The 27,460-nt window shown below is 36.2% G+C and overlaps 1 protein-coding gene across 4 annotated transcripts in view; it reads right to left on the reverse strand.

Moving 5' to 3' along the window:
- Window positions 1-27,460, reverse strand: part of NKAIN2 (sodium/potassium transporting ATPase interacting 2) — a 551,406-nt gene that overhangs the window by 245,168 nt on the left and 278,778 nt on the right. For all 4 annotated transcript variants that reach the window (XR_009729245.1, XR_009729244.1, XR_009729246.1 and 1 more), the window contains one exon: window positions 15,035-15,115. Coding sequence is in view for 1 of the 4 variants with exons in the window: in XM_061378426.1 (XP_061234410.1) it covers window positions 15,035-15,115 (81 nt within the window). In the remaining 3 variants the exon portion in view is untranslated. The remainder of the gene's footprint in view (window positions 1-15,034; window positions 15,116-27,460) is intronic.

A 27,460-nucleotide genomic window follows, 5' to 3' on the forward strand; every position in this document is an offset into this window, starting at 1 on the left:
GTGACTTTTCTGCAGTTAAATAAATGACTTATTCAGTGAGCAGATTATGTTTAATAGATTAATAAATGTTTACTTCTTTATGTACAGACTCAGATCCCAAACATTTGCATTCCAATTTCACTGAAATACGAAAGCTAGAACCAAGCCAGTACTCATACCATTACTCATATGTTTATCTGTGTTTTGTGATGATAAATACCAGCACATCTTTTGACTAAATCTAATTTAACAACTTTTTGTCAAGGATGGAAATTATCTATGCTTGCCTTACATGGTGTCGGTTTAGAAACTGAATACTAGTACGATGCACTCTCTATAACATAATTTCCATATCAATGAAACTAAAATCTTCTTTTCTATTATGAAATTGTTTTTGATGTGCAGAATTCTCAAGGCATCATCATGCTTTTAGGGATAAGACTTGACACCTTGAGAAACCCTTGAAGAATTTATGTCAGCTCCTGGCCTCATTTTAGCGAATGGAATAAAAAAAACCCAAACATGCATTGACTTCAACAGGGACAAGATTTCACCCAAAGTTTATGCTTAGGAAAAAAAATAAAAAGTAATAAAAAAATAAAAAGCAGAACTAATTAAAAAGTTGAAGGAGCAGCCACAGAGAATGAGAAAGACTTTTCCTCAGTTTTAGAATAGTGAGTCTGTATTCGATGCTGAGGTTCTGTAAAAAAAAGAAACTGGTAATCCATCAATCCATGAGTTTTTATGAAACTGTAAGATTAAAAAGATACTTCAATGAGCTTTTCAGAGCAGTCCATGCTAAAATAACTTTCCTTCTTCAGCTATGACAGGTGAGTCAGCTGTTGCAGTTTTGAGGAGGTGGAGAAGTAGGTAGCACATGACTTGATTATGGTTTCTGACATGGGGCTGTGTGATGTCACTTGCATGCAGACTATGAAAGTGCATAGAGGATGTAAATCACCATGCACCAGCTGCACAGCTGGTTCAAAACCTGTTTACAAAAGGTATTTATCAGTGTTTGGCTGTTAAGCTGAAAAAGGTTTTGATGTGAAAGGTGTATGTCCACTCCAGGTTCAACTCAATTAGAATTTTTATGACTGATTTGGGTGGTAGAATTGAACACTGTTTATATCAGAAGGATAACAGAGGGCAGGACTGCAGTCTCAATGGTCTCAGCACATTGAAGAGATGACCTAAGAACAGCAAGGTGAATTAGCTAAAGAAAAGAGCAAAGTACTTCCTGTAGGCAGGAAGAATCAAACAGATGGAAAGTACCATTTGGCAGGGTAACACAATATGAGAAATGTAGGAGATTTTAACAGTGACTCAGAAATAAGAATCAACACCATAGCACTGTGCAAAACCCAGGAAATCTGATTCAGTAAAGCTTAATGGCAGCTGTATAGATAAAATACCAGAAGTCTCATAGATCTGCTTTATTTGGTGCTGGTGAGGTCTCAGCTGGACTATCTTTCTTGTTTGCTTGGAGATTTTTGGACTTCATGCTAATAGACCTACAGAGTCTATGGGAAAAATTTAGAGGAAAACAATGAGAATAAAAGACCTAGAAAAAATAAGCAATAAAGTAACATGAAAGAAATGTATCTACTTTGCCTACAGAAGATAAAAAAATGAAGAACCAGCATGATAAATATCTTTCAGTATTTATATGGTATAATGAGAATGTTTGTCCTGCCTTTTCAGGAAAGGTAAAAGATATTCAGTAAAATAATTTTGGTAGAATACTAGGAAAAACTTCTGGCATGAAAAAACAGGATACTGGGTAATGGCACTCAATCCATTTCGTTAGTTTAAAAAAGCTGATATAAACACTTAGCTAACCACGTATAAAAGGTTAATATGATTAAACATTATTATTTCTATGTTCAAGAAATATTATAAAGAGATCTTTTTCCTCTTTGTTTCTATAAATCAACTATAGGTAATTTAGCACTATATAAGTAGAGGAGCAAAAGACACAGAACATTCTGGAATCGTGGGTATATCTTTCTATATTTCTATAATCTATATGAATACGTCAGCAACAAAGGAATATGCAATTTGCTTTTTTTTTTTTATTTTTCATTCTAGTGATCAAATAAATCATCATCCCAAAGGACTTTATACTTAACATAGTGACATGTGACTTTCTATGCATAAAATACAGGACGTATGTCTACAATTTAATATTTTATTATAAAGAAGTAAAATAAAATATTCCTTTGCCAAGGATTTACATATTCAACAGTTCACCTTTTCCTCCTTTTTACTGTATCTAACATGTACCATGAAGCCTATCACAAAGAAAATACTACGGAAAAGAAACAGCCATTAATAAAAATATACCCTTAAATTTTTAAGTAGGCTGAATACATATCCCCTGCTCAGGATCAGAATGCTTCAAATCAGACCTTTTGCTTTGAATTTTTCATGCAGTCCTTCCATTTTTCTTGTTATAAGTGTCTTCTATATTACCAATCAATAGAGAGTCACAAATTCTTGACATTGCTCTTTGCTTTGAAGCATGAGCTTACTTCATTTGCTTTTTTAAGGATGTCAGGTTTTGAAATTCAAGTAATTTGTGCTCTGAACTGAAAACCTAAATGCTTATTATTCATTTGCATGTTGATATGACTTTTTGTATAAGGTTTTCAAAACTGACTCCCATTGTTTCATGAACATGGTAGGCAGATTTTCAATTTATTTCATGTGCAGCATCACTGGCTTACTTTGCACCAAAATGATAACCAGTGAAGGAGGAGAATCAAATAAACCATGCAACTCCAACTGAAAACACGAAGCAGTTTTTCAGCATGTTTATAAATGAAAACTCTATTATTGCCATTCTTTCTCCTTTTCTTGAAGGCGAATCAATGAAACACGATTTTCAAAAAAGCATAAGGATTTTTTTCCTAGAACCCAAACCCCATTTTCAGCAGACTGAACACTCAAATTCCAATTTAAATACAATTTAGGCTCCATAGCACCAGATTTTTAAATATATAAGGAACTTGGTGTTAAGGAAGGCATCCCACTGTGCTTAATTACCATGAATTCAATGGGTGATAAGCACTTAGCGTTGGATTCAGCTCATTTAACTTTAGCTGTCTACTAGTCAGGTATCTACTCTGAGCTATGCTGGCAGTCTGGGCAGAGAAGCGGGGATCTCCAAAGAATGTTTCAGCCCAACAGGGAAAGTGTAAAAAGGAGTGAGAAAGACCGAAGTATTACACATGAGAAGGGACATGTCACATGGGTATACACACAGTCACATGTTCTGTTGAGAAGGAGCCAGACACATCATCAGCCTCTGGAATGACAGTGTCTTGCTGGTTTCCTTGAGTCCATGTTTTCTTGCCTATAGCCCACCATCTTAAATAAACAGCAGAATACTTGAATATTATGTGAAAATAATTTTCAGAGTTTGAGTTATCAAAGACCTAAGTTATATGCATAATCACATTCTACTTATATGTAATTTGCTACTTATATTTGTGATACTTTGCACCACATCTGTATGAGACATGAAGCAGATGGAACTTGATATCAACTTTCAAAACATGCTTCTTTATGACAGAAGACAAAGGAGCACTGTTTTAAATGGCAGTGTAAAAAAAGTGATATTACTTTTTATATACTCTTTTTAAAAGACAGATTTTTGTGCTTGTGCCTCAAGCTAAACATAATGGGTACAGGATCAAACAAATTTCTCTCTCAATAAACTTTACTCTTCAGTGACATTTCATACAGAAGCAACTATACTCTGTAGAATCTACCATTAATGCTACATACTGTAACACAGGCAAATATCATCTAAAGATAAGTTAGATTGCTACACTCATTTTCACTTTGAGACCTGAATCAGGGTAAGTATAATTATCTCTTTGATATATTTAGTCAGAAATATAACATCAAAGTTAAGTCTCCATAGTCTTTTACAACCTCCTGCTTTCACTATGTGGAGAGAGACATTTCTTGAAAGAAGCCAAATTACTTCAAATTTGTTACACTATTTCCAAGTGTAAAAACCCAAGAGTCTGGCAATTATCATTATATTCTCATTCCTGTAGCAGGCCGTATATGCTAATGAAGAGAAAAAAAACTTATTATATAGTATCACAGACTGTTGTTACTAAGTGCTCCTGTAACCCCTTCTTTCAAACAGCTGTCAGAGCACGTAACATTTTTTTTATTAAAATCACAGAATTCAGGAAGGCAAACACAACAGCCAGAAGTCGTAATTTTAAGAAACACCTTGTGCTTTGAACCCCATTATTATTTGTTAACCATTAAAAATGCAGTTAGAATCTCAAAAGCTTCAGGTTTTACAGAGTTATCTAAGTTGACATCATTTAATTCACTTTTCCATACATCATAAACTGCTGCCTTTCAGCAGGAGTTTGGGAAACACTCCTTTCATTGGAACGAGAAAGGAAGAAAATAACAAGAAAAATTCCTAATATTTAAAATTAATTATACAGTTCTGAGGTAGCAATTTTAAGGTGGAAAAATTAATTTCTGTTGTATCTCAAATAGTTACATTGCACCACATTTCTGGCGGTATCTGTTTAAATGTTTAAGGAGATTTATCTAGTGAGTGTAAATTATCTTGGGGTGCAAAAAGCATAGCATGGCTCTGTGGCTAAGGCACCCATTCACTTTGAATTCTTTGTGACAGTTTGAAGATATTAGTGTCTTCTTAGCTTTTACTAGTGCCTTTCTTCTATAGGAGCTATGCAGCTCCTCTTCTTAGCTTTTACTAGTGCCTTTCTTCTATAGGAGCTATGCAGCTCCTCTAGTGTGAAGTAGTGTATGTGTGTGTAAGAACATATCTTATGTGTCTGCTCAGTTGCTTAAAATACACCTGCATGTTTTAGCCCACAGATATATCATGAATGCTCAAGTGCTTCAGCTCTCTTGCAGCACCACCGGAGTGAAACCCTCCAGCAGAAGGGCAACTGCAAATACTTTACAGAGCTTTATGAGGAGCTACTGTAAGAGATGATCAGCCACTGCAGCCATTTTCAGTGCATGGCTGTATGGTCTGTGAGCTTGCTGCTCACGGTGGTGAGAAAGGAGTATGGTAAAAATTGCACTGCACTGCTTGTTGGCTGCACTCACACTGTTCTGTGGGATGGGGACAATACCAAACAGGATCAAAAAAAGAGAATTATTCACAACTCATGTTACTTTCCCCGTTTCAATAAATGCTTATTAATATGTGAAAAGATGCTGAAGGCAATACGGAATTTTTATTACGTACTGGATTAACACTGGCATAATATTCAGTGATATAGGGATCAGAATGGTTTAATTCAGGAATTCAAAGTAATATAAAGCTACTCAGGAACTGTATATGGGCTTAGTGTTGCCTTGAAATTTCTGGTAGACCCCTGGCTCAGAAGATGGAGCTTATATGATAGATTATCATTAGAAGGCAATTTATACTTAGAGAAAAAGTAAATGTGAAGAAATTTTATTCTACCCAATGAACCTGCATTGAGAACAACAGATTGTTAAGGGCTAAGTATTGCATAAGTACTCAAAAAGAATAAATAATAAAAAGAAAAAAAGCTGACACCATAAGACAGTGAAATTTAACTTGGTTTTAAAAAGTGGAACATATTTTTGGATGCTTTTATACATTTACAAAAGATGAGCGGGTGCTCTGGCAGACCCCCCCTTCAGCTCTCAACTATGGTACATAACCCTTCAGCCCTTGTCCCTAAACAACTCCAGAGTCTGATTTATATACCCATGAGAAACTGCCTATGAGAGGCATAGACAACTCCCCAGAAGAGCTCTCATAGCAAACATGCCTTCTGATCTTTTGTGTACCTGCTTCACCATAAATAAATTTATCTTCTAGATTTTCATTTTAAGCAAAATCAAGATTTTTCCATTAGTGCTTAAACAATTGCTAGCAACGGTTCACTACAGCATTCAGAAGTGATTTCATTATGGAGGGGAACCAGGAAAGCTGCCCAATCAAAGCAGGGCTTGTGGCACTTGCCTATCCATCCTCATGGGGAGGAGAAACATGGAGAATGTGCTGAGCAAGTTGAGACTTCATGAAGAATTTCAAAGACACAACACGTATTTGCATTCTCCGTGAAGTCTCCTATGTGTTGGTTACCACTTCTTATTCTGGTTTGTCACATACTATGACTATGCACCATTTAGGACAGGCTCTATTCGTATTATCTGCGTCTAGGGCGCATAGCATAATGGCACCTTGGTATCAAGTTGGGGCCACTAGATAGTACTGCAATGTAATTAATAAATATTTAAAAGAAATGTCATAAATATGCATTTGTTTTTTCTGCATTGTGTTGGCCGTAGCATTTGAAAGCCTTGCAGAAATATCCATTGTACTGCCTTCAGATATATGCCAGAATCTCCATGTAACTATATGTTGTTTTAAGGCATATATTAAAATATGTGCTTAACAATCTTAACAGTATAACTAAGGTACTTAACATGTACATAGGCTCATATATGATATCTATATAATATGTACATACATATGTAGAATTATCATGTAGAATTATCATCTGATCAGTCCCTACACTTACTTAGATTTATAGAAACACAGAATCATAAAATGGTTTGGATTGGAAGGGACCTTAAAGATCATCTAGTAACCCTCTGCCATAAGCAGGGCCACCTTCCACTATATCAGGTTTCTCAAAGCCCATACAACCTGATCGTGAAGACTTTCAGGGATGGGGCAGCCACAGCATCTCTGAGCAACCTTTGCCATTGTCTCACCAACCTCACAGTAAAGAATTTCTTCCTCATACATAATCTGAATCTACCTTCTTGACAGTTTAAAGCCATTCCCCCTTGTCCTACATGCCCTTGCAAAAAGTCCCTCTCTGGATTTCTTGTGAACGCCCTTTAGATACTGGAAGGCTGCTCTGTCTCCCTGGACCCTTCTCCAGGCTGAACAAGCCGAACTGTCTCAAAGTGCCTTTGTAGGAGAGATGCTTCAGCCCTTGGATCATCTTCACAGCCCTTCTCTGGACTCACTTGAGGAGCTCTGCATCCCTCTTGTGTTGGAGGCCCCAGAGCTGGATGCAGTACTGCAGGTGGGGTCTCACAAGAATGGAGTAGATGGGCAGCATCACCTCCCTTGGCCTGCTGGCCATGTTCCCTTTGATGCAGTCCCGGACACAGATGGCTTTCTGGGCTGCAAGCACACACTGCTGAGTCATGCTGAGCTTCTTGTCAATCAGCACCTCCAAGTCCTTCTCCTCAGGGCTGCAGAGAATCACTTCTCCTCCCAGCCTGTACCTGTGGTTGGGATTGCCCTGCCTTAGGCGCAGGATCTTGCACTTGGCCTTGTTGAACTTGTTGAATGAGGCTGGCATTGGCCTACCTCTCAAGTGTGTAAAGGTCCCTCTGGACGGCATCCCTTCCCTCAGATTCATGTGTTCCTTTATTCAGTGCATAATTATTAGATTACAGTAAAAGTGTGCATATATAAATTAATATGCAGATGTATGCTTATTCATGAACGCAACAAAATATGGCCCTGAATATTAAAAGATAAACTTTGTACAATAAGCAAAATCTATACAACCATATTTCATATTTTTCTATAGTTTGAATGATTTCCTATCACAATTTGCTTCACCATTAAAGAGATGAAAAAGTCTACTTTTATCTAAACGTTTTCCACCATATGCTACATCTACAGTAATAAACAGTTAAAATTTATAAACAGTTATCTTCCAGCTAATAAAGCTGGAAGTTTAAAAAATTGCTGCAAAACTAAATTATCTGAAACCATAAGCATGTTTAATAGTATCTACTCATGAAACTACCCTCAGAATAACCTAACACTGCTGGTTGCCAGCACTATTTTCAATTTTCATCTGTTAGATATATGATCAAGCATGTCAAATCTGCCCTGAGTAATAGAACTGAAAAAATAAAGTCATTTACTTAAAACATTCTGATAGCTATTTATCTGAAAACCCTGGTCAGATTTACCGCTCAAAGGCATTTACTTACAAAGTTAACCAGATGCTTTGAGTTGAAAACTAATTTAATTTCTCTGTTATCTTAACAGGACATCTGTTAAAACAACATCCAAGGAAGGTAACATGTTGAAAATTAAACATCCTGCAGGTTGTCTTATTAGAGTATGTGCAACATTGACATGTAACTGCTAATGACCACTACCTTACAAAAATAATTAGTAAATGTGGAATCAAATCAGTGTAATGATCATACTAATGGGCACAAAATAATGTAGAATGAATGTGTAACTAGTCTAAGTTCAGTCTTGTTACCAAGTTCATTGCTTTGTTACATCTGAGTTACGCTGAAGATGAACGAACCATTTCTTTTATTTCCTTCTTACATCAGATGTGTCTAGTTATCAAACTGCCCCTTTAAAAAATCAGTGTATATTAGCTGCATGAAGTGTTCAGCACTCATAGACAGCATGGTTTTTAAGCATCATGAATGACAAGCTATGCAAATCATATCCTGAAGTAATCTGCATTACTGCTCTTAATTTGCATATGATATAAACTGCATTTCAGAGCAGCTAGGTATCAATTCGAGCAGTGGTATGTGAAAGTCAGATGCCTAGGTAGATGTGCACTTGCCAATGTTGGGATATTCAAGTGAAAAGGTGCCTATTTCTGTCCTTATAATTTTGCTGGATAACATGGTGGAGACAAATGAGAATGATAGGAGGAAATGTGGCTTCATGTTTAATCCCATCTCTTCCATTTATTTCCACCAGCAATGCACAGTCAAACTTGCATTTCAGCTACAGAGTGGGCAATACTTGCAGATAATAGCAGCAAACTCTCTCCCTAAACCTTCATTTCTCCAGTAGTTCCTCTGCACTCCCAGAACTGCATCTCTCTCCCCAGGGGTATTTCCCAGCAATGCCATTATTTTGCCTTCTGCCTGCTCACTATCAGTTACTTTATGAAGTTTTGGTTAGCCTTCCTGGTTCATGCTTACCTCAGCAGGAAAGAGAAGAGTTACACATTTTTCACTATTTTATTTGACTGCAAGCTTTACATGCAGGCTAAATATAATTTAGGCAACTAAATTTCCCTAAATTCAACATCAGGCAATTAAATGTTCATATAAATTTAACTGTCTTTGAATCAAAGGATTCTATTTCTTTTTGAATCTGTTAGTACTTCTTCTAGACAGCAAGGATAACCCTCACCTTTCTGCATTACACTAAAGATACTAACAGTTTTACATATAAGTGAAGACCTTTCATTTTCCTTCCACAGTAAATCATTTAAAATTGTGAAAAGTGAACTGATTATTTATTACATGATAATTACCTTTTTTTCTTGCGAGGTGAAACAAGTTGTGTGTGGTTGGAATAAGAATTTAACTACAAAAGGGGGAAAAAGAAAGCTGAAGTACTCAACTGCTTAAAGGGAGTGTTAGAAAAGATAAAGCATGTTTCTTCTGAGAGGTATGCAGTGAAAGGAGAAGAGGCAGACACAGATTTCAGCAATGGAATTTTCAACTGCATAACAGGAGAAGATTTTTCACAATGAGAATGGTTAAGATCTAAAGAGGTTGTAAAATTTCCATCCTTGGAGACTATTAAAACTTGACTGGCTGAAAATCTGAGCAATCTGATATAACTTTGAAGTTGGTGCTGCTCTGAGCAGGAGATTGGATTAAGTGACCTTGAGAGGTCTTTATCAACATGAATTACTCTGTGATTTTGTGGGTCTTTTATTTGCAGATATTTGGGGTAGGTAAAAGAAAATATATACAGAAACATTTGATTTCCCTTGAAAATTCTGGCATAAATCAATCTGATTTTTCTTTAGCTTAGATTTTAATAGCTACAATACATTCAGTTCTTTGTATCATATTTAATAATTTCAAATAAGTGAATCTTATTAATCTCTCCTATTCCTTCGTCTGCCCTCTGTTGCAGCTCAGGACAATACAGGAAAGAAAGTAGCTACATTTGAATGCAAACAGCACCTGTTGTTTAGGGCTTTTTTGGGTTCTTTTTGTTGGTGGTTTTTCTTTTTTTAAAAAAGAACAGTAGCTTGCAATTCAGATCTGTAGAATGAGTGTTAAATTAATGAGGAACTGCACTTTCACTACATATTGTGAGCTATGTACATACAATCACCACTTTGCTTAGGTGCCACAGTTCTTGGTTTCACAGTATTATTCTACATGTTTTCAGAGCAGAGTTGAAGTACAAGATTGACATATATGAAGTATGGAAATTAATTACATAATAGCCAATGAGGAGAAAACAAAATATGTAATGGCCACACATGGTAATAAAAGCACAATTATTCTTTTTTTCTTCCTCTTAAGCTTTTTCTGAATACGCAATAAATAGAGTGAGATCCAGTATGGCAGCCTCACTCAGTTCCCAAACCTGATTAATCTCCAAAATAGGTTATTCTGTACAGAGATTAAGGAAAAGATTGTGAAGGAAAAAAAAACCCACAACAACAACAAAAAAGCTGTGACTGCATAATTAAAATTATGTAAAATGAATGTACAAAAAGAGCTAAATTATGCAAACAACCTTGATTCTGGAATTTCATGATACTGGAGTTTTTGACTTTCAAACACCTAATTTTTGTGTCAAAAGACATATAAGTACAACCTTAAGATTTAATTTATTAAATGTAACCTTTGTACGCAACTATATGGAAAATGTCAAGAATGACACACAAATAGAAACTAACTCAATTTTGACAGTTAAAACGAGTTTTCAAAAAGTGTGTTCTTGTTCACATTCACATAGTACGGTATCGACTACAGCAAAGTGATACTGGAGATCATCCAGGTAAAAGTGAGAGGAGAGCTCTGGTATCTGGTCACAAAAATAGTGTTGCATGCAAGGAGAATCAAATGTACTGGCACCAGGCTGGGACTGCAAGGGCTGCTTTGGACCCTAGCTGGTCCCACTCATCCAGCACTGGAAGTCCAGCCTCCACCTTGACTTCCAGTCAGTGACAGCAGCATCATTTCTATGCTCCCACTCTTGTGATGGGACCAGTGCAACCTCAACTATGCATTTTTTGAAGTGAAAAAACATCTATTAATTTTTAAACTGAAAATGGGAGTTTGGTTGTTCTTCTTCTGCTTCTGTTTTGCTTGTAGGATCCTTAGACATCATTAGGAAAAGCTTCTAAATGCCTTGAAGCAAGAGTGCTGTTTCTTCATTACAGGACCAATTGCAGCACTCTTTCTACTTAGGGTCTTAGAATAGAATCATAGAATAGTTATGGTTGGAAAGGACCTTAAGATCATCTAGGTCCAACCCCCCCTGCCATGGGCAGGGACACCTCACACTAAACCATGCCACCCAAGGCCTCGTCCAACCTGGCCTTGAACACTGCCAGGGATGGAGCATTCACAGCCTCCCTGGACAACCCATTCCAGTGCCTCACCACCCTAACAGGAAAGAGTTTCTTCCTTATATCCAATCTAAAGCTCCCCTGTTTAAGTTTGAACTCGTTACCCCCTGTCCTGTCACTACAGTCCCTAACAAAGACTCCCTCCCCAGCATCCCTATAGGCCCCCTTCAGATACTGGAAGGCTGCTATGAGGTCTCCATGCAGCCTTCTTAATTCAGAGGTTGCAGCTGAATCCCATAGAAGTAAACGGGAATTTTGTCTGAAGAACTAAAAAATGATAAACAGACTGTTATCTTTTTTTTCTTTTTTGTTTGGTTTTTTTTGTTTGTTTGTTTGTTTTTTTTCCCTTCTGACATAGCTGAATGTAGTTCTTTGGGTCTTTTCTTGATATATTTAAAAAAATCACTGAAATATTACATTTTCTCAGAGATGCTTTTTATTATGTTTCCCCTTTTGTTTCACCAGTGTACTCCAGATGGGGTTCATTCAAGACGTAAGGTTATGATTTTCATATGCTACATTTGTTTATCCAGAGGCCAGAATAAATATTACCACTCCTGAAACCTTAAGTCCTATTTATAGAGTAGGGCACACACCAGCAAGCAAAACAACACCCAGGCTAATTAAATATTATTTAAAAGTAATACTGAAAAGTAAGTCTGAGAAGTTTTCTAGGCATTCATTCACAGATCCACATAACAAGGTTAAGAACAAGTGATTACACTTCCTCTTTGTTACAAAGCCATAAATATTCCAGCTTGCTGTGAAAGAGTTTCAGCAAAGACAAGCATGCCTCGAGGACAGAAAATACTTAGTGTGATGCCATTTTCCACAAGATATATATGATTGCAATGGTTTATAATGCAAACAGATTTGCATGGCTGTTCACTAATAATCCTTGAGTCTCCTCAGTCTCTTCAGAGATGATTACCTCATTTTAAAATTTTCTGAGTCTTTGAAGGCCTGTTTCAGTGTAATAAAGAGAAGCTGAAATGTAATGACCTCCACAACCAGAACTAAAATAAAAAAAGGATGAAACTAGCAAGCCTTTTGTAATAATGTGTATTAACTATCAAAACATGTCCTCTCCATTGTGTCAGAAGATGAGGATGGAAAACCTGATGTATGAATACACAGAATAAAAACTGTTCTCAAAACTTAAAAAAACCCTCAAAAGCTTCTCTTCCATTTTATTTGGTAGAAAGTTATAAATAATACACACAAAAATGAACTATACCCAGCTGAACTATTATTAGGCCGTAATTTTAACCTATTAATTCCTAAAGCCATGCTGCACACAATCCTCTCTCATGGTTTACAACCTCAGAGGCATCCCTCTGGTACTTATCCAAAGGTTATTTTTTATTCTCTATTTAGAACCAATTCAGACTCAGAGCTTTCTTCAAAAAAAGACAGCCATTCCAAACACACACACACAAAATACACAGGAGTATCATTACAGATTTGAAGTTGCAGTTATTCCCAGATGAATTTATAAATAATAAAGAAGATTCAGCTTCAGATGTATGAATGTGACTGGGAGACATAAAACTTAAAATGATCCATTTTGTAAATGGATCTTTATATCTGTAAAGCAGTTGGAGCCTCTGAAGGATTTAGAACAGGAGGGTAAGTTTCATTCACCCGAACAGCTGGGTATCTTTCCAACAGATTTTCTATAATAGAATTTCTAGTCCCTAGATCTTGCAGAAGACTTGATCATGTGGCAAAGTTTTGAGGTACCATTCACAGTTGAAAGAGAAAGGAGAGGAGGGTGATCTCCCATGTGCAAATTAGACCTTTTGTAGTTAATGAGTCTATCCATTGCTATTTTATAAATCCATTTTGTAAGAACTTCCTTTTCTCCCTCAATTTACCAATGCTGTTGTCTGAAAAACAGCTCAAATGGAAGGAATATACTCTACTGGGTATTTCAAGGCAGATCATATAACTGCAACAAATAATATCTCTTAAGAAAAAAAATAAAAATTTTAACTGCATCCAGACATAAGGCTGAAACATATGGGTGGTTGGGAAACACTTTAGATGACACAGCCCTAGACTTCAGAAAAAATTAGTTCCAGGCTTAGATACTGGTTTTGGCCCATCTTTATTGCAACTAGTGCTTACTTAAGCTGTTTTTATACCCATCAAAACACAAAGCTCAAATAGTTGCTTCTCCTTTCTCCCTTCCCACCCCATTTCACTTCCCCAGACATGATAAGCTTCCCAACATTTACACTTTTACAGATACAGATGCCTGAAACAAGCAGGTGAAAAGATGAATAGATTGGGTTGAGTATAATTGTACAACAGGTGCCAGGTTTAAATATTAGTTCACTTAGCAGTACAGAAAGCATTTTAGCCAAATAAAAGATACCATGCAAGTCCTTTATTTACTGTTTTTGCCAATCTTTTAATGATATTGGTTCTGTCTCAAGATATAAAACCCAGCAAGTGTAATGTTTTACCAGCAGAAAATTGCTTCACAACCTCAGGAAATGAAACTCTGATCCTTTTGAAGTCATCATCTTCTGAAGAAACAGAATACATGGGGATGAAATATCCAAGTTTAGTATTTTTTGTACTTTGGGGGTGATTTAAGAGAAAATAGGGGTAAGGAAGTATCTTTGCCTCACTTATTCTTCCTGTAATTGTGTTCAATTTTCTGCGTCATAACATGTCAGTAACTCACAAAGGATCAGAGAATTACATCTGCAATTTATAGTTGGGCCAAACTCCCTTTAAGCAGAAACAGCAATTAAATCTCCAAGTCAAAAAGAGAATCTGACATATGGGATTCGCCTTGATTGTCAGTTCACACCATTGTGAGCATAACTCAGCATAGAGAGCAATATTTAGACTCAGCTGAAGCGTATACTTTAACAAAATAATTTGTTACCATTGCTAATCATTTATCCCACAAATTGCCAGCCTTCCAGGATCACCTCAGAAAGTAAGAATTTTGGTTTGAGATGCTGGTTTGAGCCCATTACCAACTGCCACTTCATGTGTTCTCACAGTGTCAATAAAACACCACAAATACATCATTCTTAGGAAAACATATTTTTTCCTATGGGTTTTTATTGTGTACAAGTGTTCAATCATAACATTCTTACCAGAAGAACAAAGTTAAAAACCTCTGCTGTATCCAAATGGCAATTTATTCTGGCACCTCAGTTTACATTTTAATTTAATGAAAGACACCTTGCTTTACAATTACTATGTATGGTATAAGACACCTAAGAGGAATCCAGGTAAGTACCATTTAACAGCAAGCTAAATGGTACAAAAATATTTTTTACCCTTCAGAGGGTAATCTTTTGTATTCAATCACAAAGGAATCACTAAGAAAAAATAAAATAAAATCACTAAGGGATGTCTCTGATAGAGGTGAAATTTGCATTGCAAAATTACTGAGACGGCAGGAAGAGGTAATTTTCTTTTAAAAAATATATACTGTTATTGTTGCAGGCACCAGAAAGTATGTGCTCATTACTGTCTAGATTAAAAGTTTCTAATATACCCAAAATACTCCAAATCTCCATCATTCTACCTTCATTCTATTAAAACTAAGAGGATGAGTAAAACAGAACACAGCCTTTTGAATGGGGCATGTTAACAAAGTGTTGATGGCTTAAATGTATGCAATGGTAAAATACCTTTGAAAGGTCCCCAGCCTCCAAATAGAAGCAGATAACAAACACGTTCCATGTAATCCAAAGGACCAGCCAGACAGCATACTGCAGTGAGGAAGACAGAAATAGTACATTAATAATTTCATTATCAGCTGAGCTAAACATAGTACATTAAGCTATTAGTTCAATCCAAGACAAAAAACCAGACCATATATATGGTGCATACGAACAAAAATGTTGCATAAGAAAGAGAATGAAGAATAAATTCTGCCCTTTCACAGGCACAATCCAGAGTGATGTAGTGAGTACTCAGTCATACCAGAAAATCTGTATCTGAGAAAACAGTGGATAGATCTAACACCTGAATTTGAGACTTCAATATATAGGTTATTTTTCAGTATTCTGCCTTTATCAATATATCTTGTGGCATTCTAAGGCATGATTAATAATTATTTAACACCCTCATGGGCATACTGTATTTTAAGTAGCTAATTATTTTTGTTTGGTTTGTTTTTTGGTTTTTGGTTGGGGTTTTTTTACAGTGTATAGGAAAAGTATTCATGCTTTAGCAACGTCTGTTCCTTGGTGGCTGCCAATTTCTTATTCAGGTATCTGATGTGACAAATGGAGTACATCTTTTCTAACCTACTTTTATCCTGTCTACTACTTTGCTTCTTTTTTGTATTCATAAGACCTCATGTACTAGGACTAGAAACTACATTTCCCTGATATAACACTGGAGGATCTTGTATAATGAATTTTGACCTGCTGTTGTCACTCTTATGCTTGGGACCTTCCCTTGACAAATAATTCCAACATCTAATAAACCTTAGGATTTATGAATGTTTTTTTCTAATGGCTGTTGTATCTATCCTCTAGTTGTTCACAATTCAATTCCACGTTTCCTAATTTCATTCCACGGACTCATGGCACTGTATATCTGTGAAATACAACAGTCACAACACTATTCCCTACCTGTTATAGCTGAGGGCTATTTCCTCCTGTTATATCGCCAACCCATGTATTTCTCTCAAGTATTTACAGACATACTCTTTGTGTTTTGTTGCCTCTTCTCCAACCTGTACTAATTAAATATTTTTAAACTACTTTTCCAAATCAGGACACACCCTTTTCTGCACAGCACTGTACTATATCACCTCTGAATAAGCAGACAATATTTTATACTGTACACTATCCATCCCTTACAAAAAAAATATGGCAAACTATTGTTTGTCATAAATGGCAAACTCAGTCTCTAAATTCGTTAACAACCTATGTAGGATTCTTCTTTAATTTCTCTCAGGAGTACTGCTTTGCACCACATTGTCTATGATTTGACATACCATTTTCAACTTAATCTTCTAGATCCTCTGAAAACAGTAAAATTCTGTCCTTTGCTAGGAGATCTAAAATGAGACTACACCCAACATGAGTAAAATTTAGGCCTGTTTTGATTTCTTATTTTTGTCGATAACTAAGTAATTGCTAACCAGCCTAGCTATTAGGTAGACCAGGTACAGATTTTAAAGAAATATGATACTGTTTTGGCCTAATGGAAGCTAACATAGTTTTAAAGGCTCAAATTGTTTTACACAGAAGTATTTTTAGGCAATTTAAAGCATACAGATTACGTATGCTTTATAGGATGGCTGTTTCTGGTCCATAGATCTGGTCAGAGAACGTAGATTTATTTAGATCAGGAGGCACTCTCTGGGCCACCCAGTCCGATCTCTGCTCAACGCATGACCAGCTCAACGCATGACCAGCACAGACCAAGTCATGCAGTGATCTCTCCATCTGAGGTCTGACTATCTCCAGGGATGGAGATTTCATGGCCTTTCTAAAGCACACCTACTCTTTGAGGACAGGCTGCTTATAAAACTGGAACATAGCAACAGATACATGGGCTTAACACATTCTGTTTTTTAAACCCAACTTGGAGACAATTAAGTATACTGAGCATTTATTTTCCTGTAGATTACACATGGCACATGTGGCTTTTCATATAATGTGGAGTGCTATAACTACCAAAGCAAAAGAATGAAACGTTAATATAGATTCATTAACCTTAATTTGGCATTTTCTTTCTAATTTTGCATAATTTTAACTTGCCAGGTTTTGCCAATTATTTTAGTACTTTAATGTTATATACAAGTACACAGATAATCTGATGGTGTTAATACAAGTATTCACTCTGACACATGATGATAATTGGATTTCTTATGTTGAAAATTCTAAATACTGCATTTATACATGTTTCCCAAAGAAGTGAGACTTAAGCAAGTAACATCCATGTGCAATGTCTGTTCCCTTGAAAGAACTTCTTTGCCCCTGAACAATTTTAAGCAAACTAGACAAAAGACCTGAAAACGTAAAGATTTTTTTTTCACAAAAGCTTCAGGAAAATAGGGCTAGAAATAGGAAGAGATACTCTATTACATCCTCATTCAAAGAAAGGCTTGTAAGATCATCTTTTATCAGTCAACACTGATAAAACAGGGGAAAAATGTGTAAGAGAGCCACTGGAAACTTGGTGTTGTTAGATCAGCTGTTCATGGCACAACTTGTTACACTGCATGTGAGCAACAGCTGATTAAAAAGCTCCCTGCACACAACACATCCAGCAGAACATTTCAAGGCACTTTGGAGTTGCTCATCACAGCAGAGAGCCTTATGCTTACATGAGTAAATGAAACTTCTCTTTTCCACTGCCTAGTCTATAAGCAAAAAAATGGCAGTCATCTAATTTTTAGATACACTTTTATAAGAAGCATCTGCCCCTATTGGACTGTGCTTAAGGTTTTAAAATGCCTTTTAAATGTATGTTTTAACCTGCTTCCTTTTGAAATATTTTACGTTTGCTGCCTGAATTCTGCAGGTAAACACCGAGTATAATTGTCTTGAAATACAAGGATGCTTCTGCTTCCCACTGCTTCTTATTTCAGACGCTTCAGATCTAGCATGTCTTATCTCTGGATCGCATGCAGTTATACATGCCTCTTGTTGTCTATGTGCTTCAGCAAACTGTTGTGGAAATTCAGTTCTGAAGGTCTGTGACAGTGAACAAATCCCTCTGGTATTCTCTATTCTATGTATCTAATTAGGAACACATTTTATAAGAGTTCTTCAAAGGGCTATAGCTTTGGGGTTTTTTTTCATTTTTATATGTGGGAGTTCAAGACAGCTGCATTGTCTGACAGAAGCTACCACAGTGCTACAGCACTTACATATCAACGATACAAAAACCTTGATGAACCCACACTTGACCAAGCAGGAGATGACAGGAGGCATAGCAACGACAACAGGGCTTATTATTTTTATGGAAATCTACACTGGAAAGAGGAATAACTGGAAAGCTAAGACTAAAGATTTAAATACTATTTGTCAAAGTTGTAGCCAATCAGTAAAAGTTTCCTTTTTTAAAATTTATTTATTTTGTTTGTTTTGTAAAAATGACTATATAAATACAGCTCTTACATTGCAGAATGAGCTTACCATTCTTCAGGTAAACATGAGTTTAGAAGCCTCTACAAAGAATTATAAGAATTACCTAGTTTATGATTTATTGATACTGTGCAGTTACAGGCTGGAAATTTTGCTATGAATCATAACAAATTAATATAGGAAGTCTTTTTTTCTTGGGGAATGGGAAAAACTGAAATCTTAAAATACTTGTAGCTAAGAATCCATACATAAAATACTAAGTACTAAGAATCCATACATCCCTCTTCTCACTTCTCTTAAAGTCAGCTAAATTGCGTTATCTCAATTTCACTAACAGTGAAACTGAAGATCAAAGAAATTAAAAGAATAGACTTAATTCCAAAGAAAATAAAAGAAAAAAGGTCACAAGGGCACAAGAACCAAAGGTCCAGGTAGCCCACTACTGCCTTTGATATGAACCTGGTCACAAGAACCCACATCTAATACTCTTGTCACTTTGCCTGAAGGACAAATATGTCACATACCTTTGAAGCACAAATAGTGAGCAACTCTGATAGCTGTGAACATTGAAAATGTGTTTTTTTGTTTGGTTGGTTGGTTTTTTGTTGGTTTTTTTTTTTCCTCCATATAACTTCACTTGGCATTTCTCTAGCTACCAAAATCTTTTTCAATATGTGAATCAATTACAATCAGACTTGACTGAGGGATACAAGGTCCCCAGACCTACAAGATTATTACCCTGCTCAGTTCAAAGCAACTGAATTGCTGTGATTTGCTACTTCTTTTTTTTTTTTTTTTAGAAAGGTGCTATTTTAGTTTCAGAATTATCCAAATTTGAAAAAATTATGCCCCAAGACCCTTCTATGCTTCATTCAGAAAAATGAGATTAAACACATTTCTAAAATTTAATTACTATGCTTGCTGTAGTAATTAAAAATGTGATTGTTTATGCTACCTAGGCAGCAGTACTTGAGTTTTTCAAAGATTATCTTGAGCGCAGCATGTCTGGAAAGGACACCTCTTTCCGATAACACAGTGACAACTGTTCACAATTATCATTATCTTTGCTTCTGAAGTTGTTTTCCCCTAATTTTCTCTGCCTATGAAGATACATCACTTAGAAATACAATTTTCAAACCTATCTTTCCCCTATCAAATCTGATAACAACTGTAATTCTAAATATTTAGCACCAACAAACTATTTGAACTTACTGATAACATTCAGCTAATCTTTGAGGTGCCTACAGTTCTGCTTAGCTTTGAAAAAAAAACCCTGAAAAAGAACTATTTGGTGGAGTCTGCTGTTCCTAGATAGCAAACTTGGTTGTTTATTTGTCATTACCTCCTGTTGTGCCTGTTTGGAACTCCTCAGCACCAAACTGCAAAAGTTCTGCCACTAGAAACCAGGACACCTCATATAGAAGCTTCCAGAGCAGATCAGGATCAGAAACCACAGCCTGACTCCAAAGAAGGATCAGGAGCCAAATTCATGTCCAGCAGAGGTTCAGCTGTTGAATGCATAAGGACCGGCTGTTTTAAGCAGAACTTCTGCTCTCAGCAACTTAACACAAAGAGCAACTGTGCTCTGCTTTTAATGATCCTGATGAAAGACTTCCCTGCCCACCAGTCACCTACAGGACTCAATGGGAGAGGGCTTGGGGCCAAAACCAGTAGCTTGGACAACAAATATGAACGTTCCTGGCAGCAGAGGGCTTCATGCAACCAGTTCAACCTCAATAAATATTGAATATAATGTGAAGCTCCTTTAGTATGTCATAATCGTCTAGATTTCTTTTCATTGCTTGTTCATTGTCACAGTGTGCAGCCTGCACTAGTTTTGCTTGGCTGAATTCTTAGTATCATTGACTTACACATAGTATTGCTTTTCTTAATTATTATTATTATTTTCTTTGTAATCAATCATGGCTATAGTGTCAAAGCACTGTCCATCTTTGTGAATTCTGTTTCTAAATTAATGTTAATTGACTTTTATGATCCATTTTTGAGTTGCTGAACTCTTCTGTCTCACGTCTAGTTTGCTTGTGTTTATCAAGGATTTTTTTAACTCTTGGCATTGCAAGTCCTTGTCTCTTCAGCCTTTTGTCAATTACAGATTAATCTTCTTCTCATTCCCTTTGCTCCCTCAGGTAAAAATATCTTTCTGATACTGTAATTCCTTTATAATTACACTTTAATAATTAGTGTTCTCTGCCAAAACTGACTGAAAGCTGCTGAACTGTCAAGTGCATTAGAACTGGTCAATACCAAACAGAAAATTACTGTTGGATTGGGCTTTTTACTCCTGAGCATCACTGCTTCCAGATATAGAGCAAGTGCTGCTTAAAATTTCTTCCCAGAGGCTTCTATATACCCAGTGGTTATATATAAACTTCCAAGCTGCTTGAGCTCAGTTATAAGCCCTGATTCTTTATAGGTGTGCATTAACTCTATTTTCCCCTAAATTTGTGTGGGAAGGAATCATAAGTATAAAAGTCAGGAAGAAAGCTGAAGCACCTTATCAGGTCACAGATGGATGAAGGGACAGAGCCCAGAACATTTCTATGAGTGCAATCACCCCTCAATCTACTCATAGCCAGGGACTTACAGCTCACTAGGTTCCTTTTTTATTTTGGGTTCTTCTGGTTTATTTCCATTTTCTTGTGTGCCAAAATTATGCTGTGCCCAAAACACATGGCTGAGATTTACTTTTTTTTTTCCTGAAGAAATATGTCTAACTCCTTCTGCAGGAGAAAAGCTGAATTTCTACAGAGCACATTACTGCCGGAGTGGTATGTCTGCAATGCAGATCTCCTCCTCTAAGCAGTATCTAGATTCCCATTACAGTCAATTGAGAGGAAAAGGTACTTTCAGGGCTCTGTTCATTTCTTACTGTCTGACACAGATCACTCTACCCTTGCTGTTTGGAAAGCTAAAATACTCCCAAGGCAAAATTCCCAGTGTCACAGAGCCCATTAAAAATCTTGTACCAGTGACATCAAAACCAGGATACTAATACTGCACTACGCAGATATGCATTCCCTTTTTTTCCACATAAACAAAAAAGAACAAAGCAATTTAAATGTCATGAGTGTAAAATATCCCCAAAGGACTGCTGAAGAGACACCCTCTGAGAACTATTGTCTCTTGTACCCTACACACACTGATGATACATTAATGCTTATGCTTGAATCATTCATTGGTTCATGTTCTGTTTCTTGGATTCACAGCTCTTTAGGGTTAAAATCTATAAAGTAAGCACACAGAAACACGTAACTTATATTTCAGCATTGTTCAGTCAATGATACACTAGGGTGCTACAAATATTCCAGATCCCCAAATGGGTGTTTTTTTGTTTGGTTGTTTGGTTTTTTTTCGTGGTTGTTGTTTGTTTTGGCTTCTTCTGCATTCATAAGTTAAAGCTCACACCTTTTTTAACAAAAATGCATTTTATGTACTAAAGGAAATAATGTAAGGCAGAAATTTTAATAGGATTTTTTTTTTTCCCTTTAATTTTTTTTCCCCTTTTGACTTAGCAGTAGAGATTTAATTGGTTTGGCTTCACTCATCATTCAATTCCTGTATTTCTTTTGATCAGATCTTTGTTATGAAACATTTACCAGCAGGAAGCAACTTCAACACCCAGCCCTCTACATCACAGTACATATCCACCCAACTAAAGGCATATATTCATAGACGGATCGATATTTTTCTTCTTATGTTATTTTCCTGTTTTCTCAGCATTCTTTATTTGTGGAAGGGGTTATAAAGTCTCTCAAAATAGAAATTACTAATTAAGGAAAATGATATATAGTTAATTCTCTCATTAGTTCAAAATGCTTTCCTTGTATTAGAATTCTAGTAATATTTCTATTTTCCAAGACAAAATTTCAGCTGGTCAGGCAACAGTAAACCTTAAAATAGTCTTGTTTTGATCCTCTTCTATCCCTCTGCCCTAGGAGGAACCTACCTGCTGAGAGACCAGACCTGGGTGGGAACACTGTCCCTCCCTCCTGGTTGAATTGAACAATGAGCAGTCAGGAAGGCAAGGTGGTTTTGTCCCGATAAAATAAACATAAATATATTATTGCTGTAATCTAATGTGAAGGGGTTCTCACTGGAAAGGTGGGAAGCCATAATTTGTTTCAGACATCAGCATATTGGTGGAGCTACACACATATTGACGGTTTCCTTGGTGTCACTGGCTTTTTCAGAAACACCCAGAGATAAAAATCTTGATTATAATTCAGTCACTGAACAGTTTATTTTAATGGAGTTTTTAGCAGCTGTGCCTTTTAAAAATCTCTATTAAAAATACAAATCAGGACACTCAGGATTCTTTCAGTACTCATTTTTAACAGAATGCAAAAAATAAAATCAATAGATACTGTTGCTAGGAACAGAACTCTACTGACATTTATCTAGATTCTTTTATTGATGCCTCAGTATTTGAGTGCCAACTGCAACTATTTATAAAGGGAATCCATCTCCCTCAGTGAATACATCAACATTCTTGCTAAAACGAAGCCATTTACAATAAGATTATTATTTTTTTTTTTTAAATAGGTTCACATTCAGCTGCCCAGGTACTGTTCTCTTCATTTTCTTTGATTTAACACTTTTAACAGTCAAAGCCATGAGGACCTTGCCTATTGAGTTCACAGGGCTCTCGGTTTCTGCCTTGGTGTTCACATTCCAAAGATTAAATTGAAGCGAAAGATGTGTTTGTCATAATAAAAATAAGCGAGGACTATCAGGTGTTTTCTTATCTCTCTCTGAGCTGATTTCAAAAATTCCTAGGACCACTCCAAAATTTTGTTAAAAAACTGGGAGGAGGCTAAGATACGAGGTGAGTTTGTGTTTCACAGATGAGGGACAGAAAACATGAACTTCAAAGTCACTGGCTGGCAGCATTATTCTGGGGAGGTTGATGGCTGTTTTGAAAGTAGCAGTCAGTTGCAAAGGTCACTTCCCATTCTTTGGAGATGACAAACATGTTAATGTTTGCCCTTAGAGGAACCCCATTTAGCACAGCTGCATAGAGCTAACTGTACTACAGAGCAATGGTGCCAAATTCTAGAGGCACAAAAACTAGCTTCATGAAACTGTATGGTGAGCACATGGTTAGATGCAACTTCCTTGTGTAGGAGATACATACCTGTGAGATTATCACCATGCCCACATAAGGTGACTGACTCACTGAGTGATGCTAATGAACCACAGGTAGGAGAGACAGGAAGACAAAGAACACACTTCCCCTTCTTTTATTCCCTTCTGGTAAATCTAATTGGCAAGACTGCTTGACATGGTGAGATCAATATGTTTTAATGCAACATAGTGGTTTTCAGTCTTTTTCAATCTTGAATATAGTCAGAGATAAAAAGAAACTGGAAGGCCTAACAATAAAACAAAAGTAGATCTGCAAACACCATTCTTGTTAAAAGAGCATAAAATGCAAACTGGACTTACTTTTCTAATTTCTTCAGAGAAATGTAAGACTGTATCTAAAAAACATTAATTTCACACTAAAAACAGACTGCAGATATTCAAAGGAAGTATCATTCTAAACGTATCTTCCTAGTTTATCAATCAATCAATCAATCAATCAATCAATCAATCTCTGACTTAATTCAAATCACCAGAACACATTACACTTTGTGTGTTTATTGGATGAATGATAGTCTTCCTCAGGAAGGTTTATACCTGGCTCTGTGTGCATGTTAGGCCCTGTATTACTCAGGACACAAAAGGAGTCTCTTCTTTTGGAATATTTGTCTTTTCCTTTACTTTCAACTTGCACCAAAAAATATTAGCTAAAAATATTGCATGCAAGAGGTTCTTCCAGTTCTGAGAATATACTGGTGATATAAATCAGGTAATTTTGTGGTCCAGCCCTCCTAATATACATAGATTGTCCAAATTCTATTTCCCTAAATGTGATACAATCAAAGAATAGCATAATATTTCTTATTCCTGCCTTTAAGTCTCTCTCATTCATGACACAACCTTCAATTCCTTCTTTTTTGGTAAAACTACAGTAATTGCATTTCTCCGACTGTATCTGATTTTCTGACTCTGAAAGTACCTGTTGCATATCTCCAATACCCTAAATAGTACTTTTGCCCTCCTTCCTCTGGAACTCCAGTTTTCATCTCAGTTTTGGGTGAGAGCATGTTCCTGTTTTGGACTGAGACAGGTTGTTGTTACTATTTCCTTTACCTGCTAACCTTATCTGAAGTACCTTTTAGATCAAGTATCCTCAAAAATTTCTTTATAATTTAAAAATGAAAAAGGAAAGATTTTCAAATGCCATCCAGGAGTAAAGCTGGCATTTCTGTAACTACAGATGCAAAAAACTTGGGACATTTAATCGTTAAGACATCAGTGACTGGGAAGCCTGCCACCAACATCCACACTTGATGCACATACATTGTCTTTTGGCTCTCTACAGCTATGCCCATCTGCTTCAGTGGCATGGTGCCTGCTTATCAGCTAGTTGGACACTTTTAGTATGCAGAGGTGCCAAATAAAGGTTTTACATGGGTAGCCTGTATAACACTGAAAGTGCCATTTCTTTTGTAGGAAGAAATGTTAGTGCTGAGATGCTAATAGACTTCATCTTTGTGCATTTCTTTTTTTTTTTTTAATTTTCACTCACCGAAGATGGGTTTTGGCAAAACCATTTTTGCATCTCTTTTATGAAGAATCATAGAATAGTTAGGGTTGGAAAGGACCTTAAGATCATCAAGTTCCAAGAAAGATACACTATTGGTAGTCAAATGGAAAGAAAGCAATATCTACAATAAGACACTTATAAACAAAGCCATTATGAGATAAAATTCAGAGGATGGCAGGCTAGGAGCATACTTAAACTATACTTAAGTATATACTTAAGTATACTTAAGGTGTTTAAGTATTGTGCACTATATGACACTAATTCAAAGGAAAAAAAAACATGCAGAAATATACTACCCCTCATTTTACACATTCTGAAACAATGAAAGCTTTGCAAATGCAGGAACTGAATCACACTGAGAGGAATTCAAACAGATTATTATATTGTATCATACAGCTGAGATGTTTGAAATAGCCAGAATGTGTCCTACAGAGATGACACACCATTTCCACAGAAAAAGTTGTTCTGGGTTTTTTTGGTTTTTTTTTTTGTTTGTTTGTATCAGTAGTTTATGCAATCTTTTAATTAGGAAACATACTATTTAAAAAATATTTTTCCCCTCATTGCATGAGTCATGCTCAAAATCTTCCAGGGAGACTACAACTGCATCAAAACTAAGAACTAGGATAGAATAAGATTGGATCTACATATAAAGGTAAAAGAAGTTGCAGCTATTTGGAACATGAACCATTAATCACAAAGCAGTCCCTAGAAACAAAATCACTATTTCTTTAAGCATAAGAAAGGTTTGTCATCTTCACATTTTCAAGAGGAATTTAATGGAAAATGTTTCATAGAAACCCTATTTCCTGTGATGAAACACGCACACAAAAAAAGAAGTACGGAGTACTGATTATAAGATGAAAGCAGATAGTTAAAATAGTTTTGGCAAGAAACATTTACAACTTCAGAAGATTATTTTCTACAGCAAACTGGTGACTAATGAAAGACACAAAAACTGGGGACTTGTTGGAAAAGATTTAGGAAAAAACATCCCCTTGGAATATAGTGTTCTAGAGTTCATGTAAATCCATCATTAAAATACGCAGATAGTGTAGAAAATCAAATTAAAATATAGGTACAATTCTGTTTGGATATATCAGCTGAAAACAATCATTTTTCAGTGTAGATATTATTTCAAGCTAAGAGTAGACTAGATATTCTTTCTATAGCAATCCTAACTCAGCAAATTGGAATCTAAGGAGATTAACCTTTAAATGAAACAAGTCTTAAAAAAAATTTTTAAAGAGTTACACAAGGAAGGATTAAACTGATTTGCAAGGTATGAGACACACATGAATTTATCATATAACCTTAATACAATCAATTACAGCATAATTTGTGACGTAACAACATTAGGAGATACTGCAAATGTAGTGAAGAAACCCAGTGGTATGACTATAGGGTCCAAAAGCTGCCTTGAAACATAGGATTACACAACTTTGCTTTAGATGGATATTGGGAGAGATATTTCCTCCCAATCCAGACTTTCCACTTACAGATCTTCCTCGGCTTTACGACCCTATGCACAGCTCAGATAGAAAAGCATACCCACTATTTTGATAAACAGTGTTACACAGATCCTTTCACAGCACTGTTCAAGAAAAAAAGAAAATAGATTGTTGAAAGGATGATAGCTCAACAAATTATAAGGAGGTAAGAAAGGTCAACAGTTAGGGAATAAATATCTGATACTTCAAATGGGGTGGGAATATATCCAGATGTCAAGATGGTATTTGATGACATTAGTAATGAAAGGCATGGCAGCTCCCACAATGTGGCAGAAGAGTCGTGTGACTTTCATTTCAGCAACCTAGCTTGCCATGCAAAATATAAGTACCACCAAGCCAAGAAGCTTTGCCAATGCCCCAGCATTGCCGCATCAGAGAGACTGTGATGACAGTTTTGTGACAGGAGACAACAGCATGACAGACTGTTAATTTTGCTTGGAAAAGCAATAGGTTTTTGAAGAAACTCGACTGAATTATTCCAAATTCTGTAAGGTATAATGAAAATGGAACAGGTTTTTCCTGGTCTCCAATTCCATTTCAGAGTGCCAGATCAAGTACATACTCTTCTTGGTATGTGGAAATAAATGCTGAACAGCCAGCAGGAAAATACTGTCATTTTAAAATTGGTGTTGCCTTACGATCAACAGGATAACTTTGTGACCACTGAAAGAAACTGAAAGAAATTGTAACTGTGCAAGCTAAAGTTCATGCTTATATTTCATGCTTGAATTAAATTTGAATATGCTGTTGGCCTGATTGCTTGGATGTTTAAAAAATAATTTCCTGTCCAAGCACAATAATGTATTTCATGCAAAGAAAAAA

This window comes from Neopsephotus bourkii, unplaced genomic scaffold (assembly GCF_033783945.1).
Source record: "Neopsephotus bourkii isolate Nb327-2 ecotype Australia unplaced genomic scaffold, CSIRO-AGI_Nbou_v1 NB_1765, whole genome shotgun sequence".
NCBI lineage: Eukaryota > Metazoa > Chordata > Aves > Psittaciformes > Psittacidae > Neopsephotus > Neopsephotus bourkii.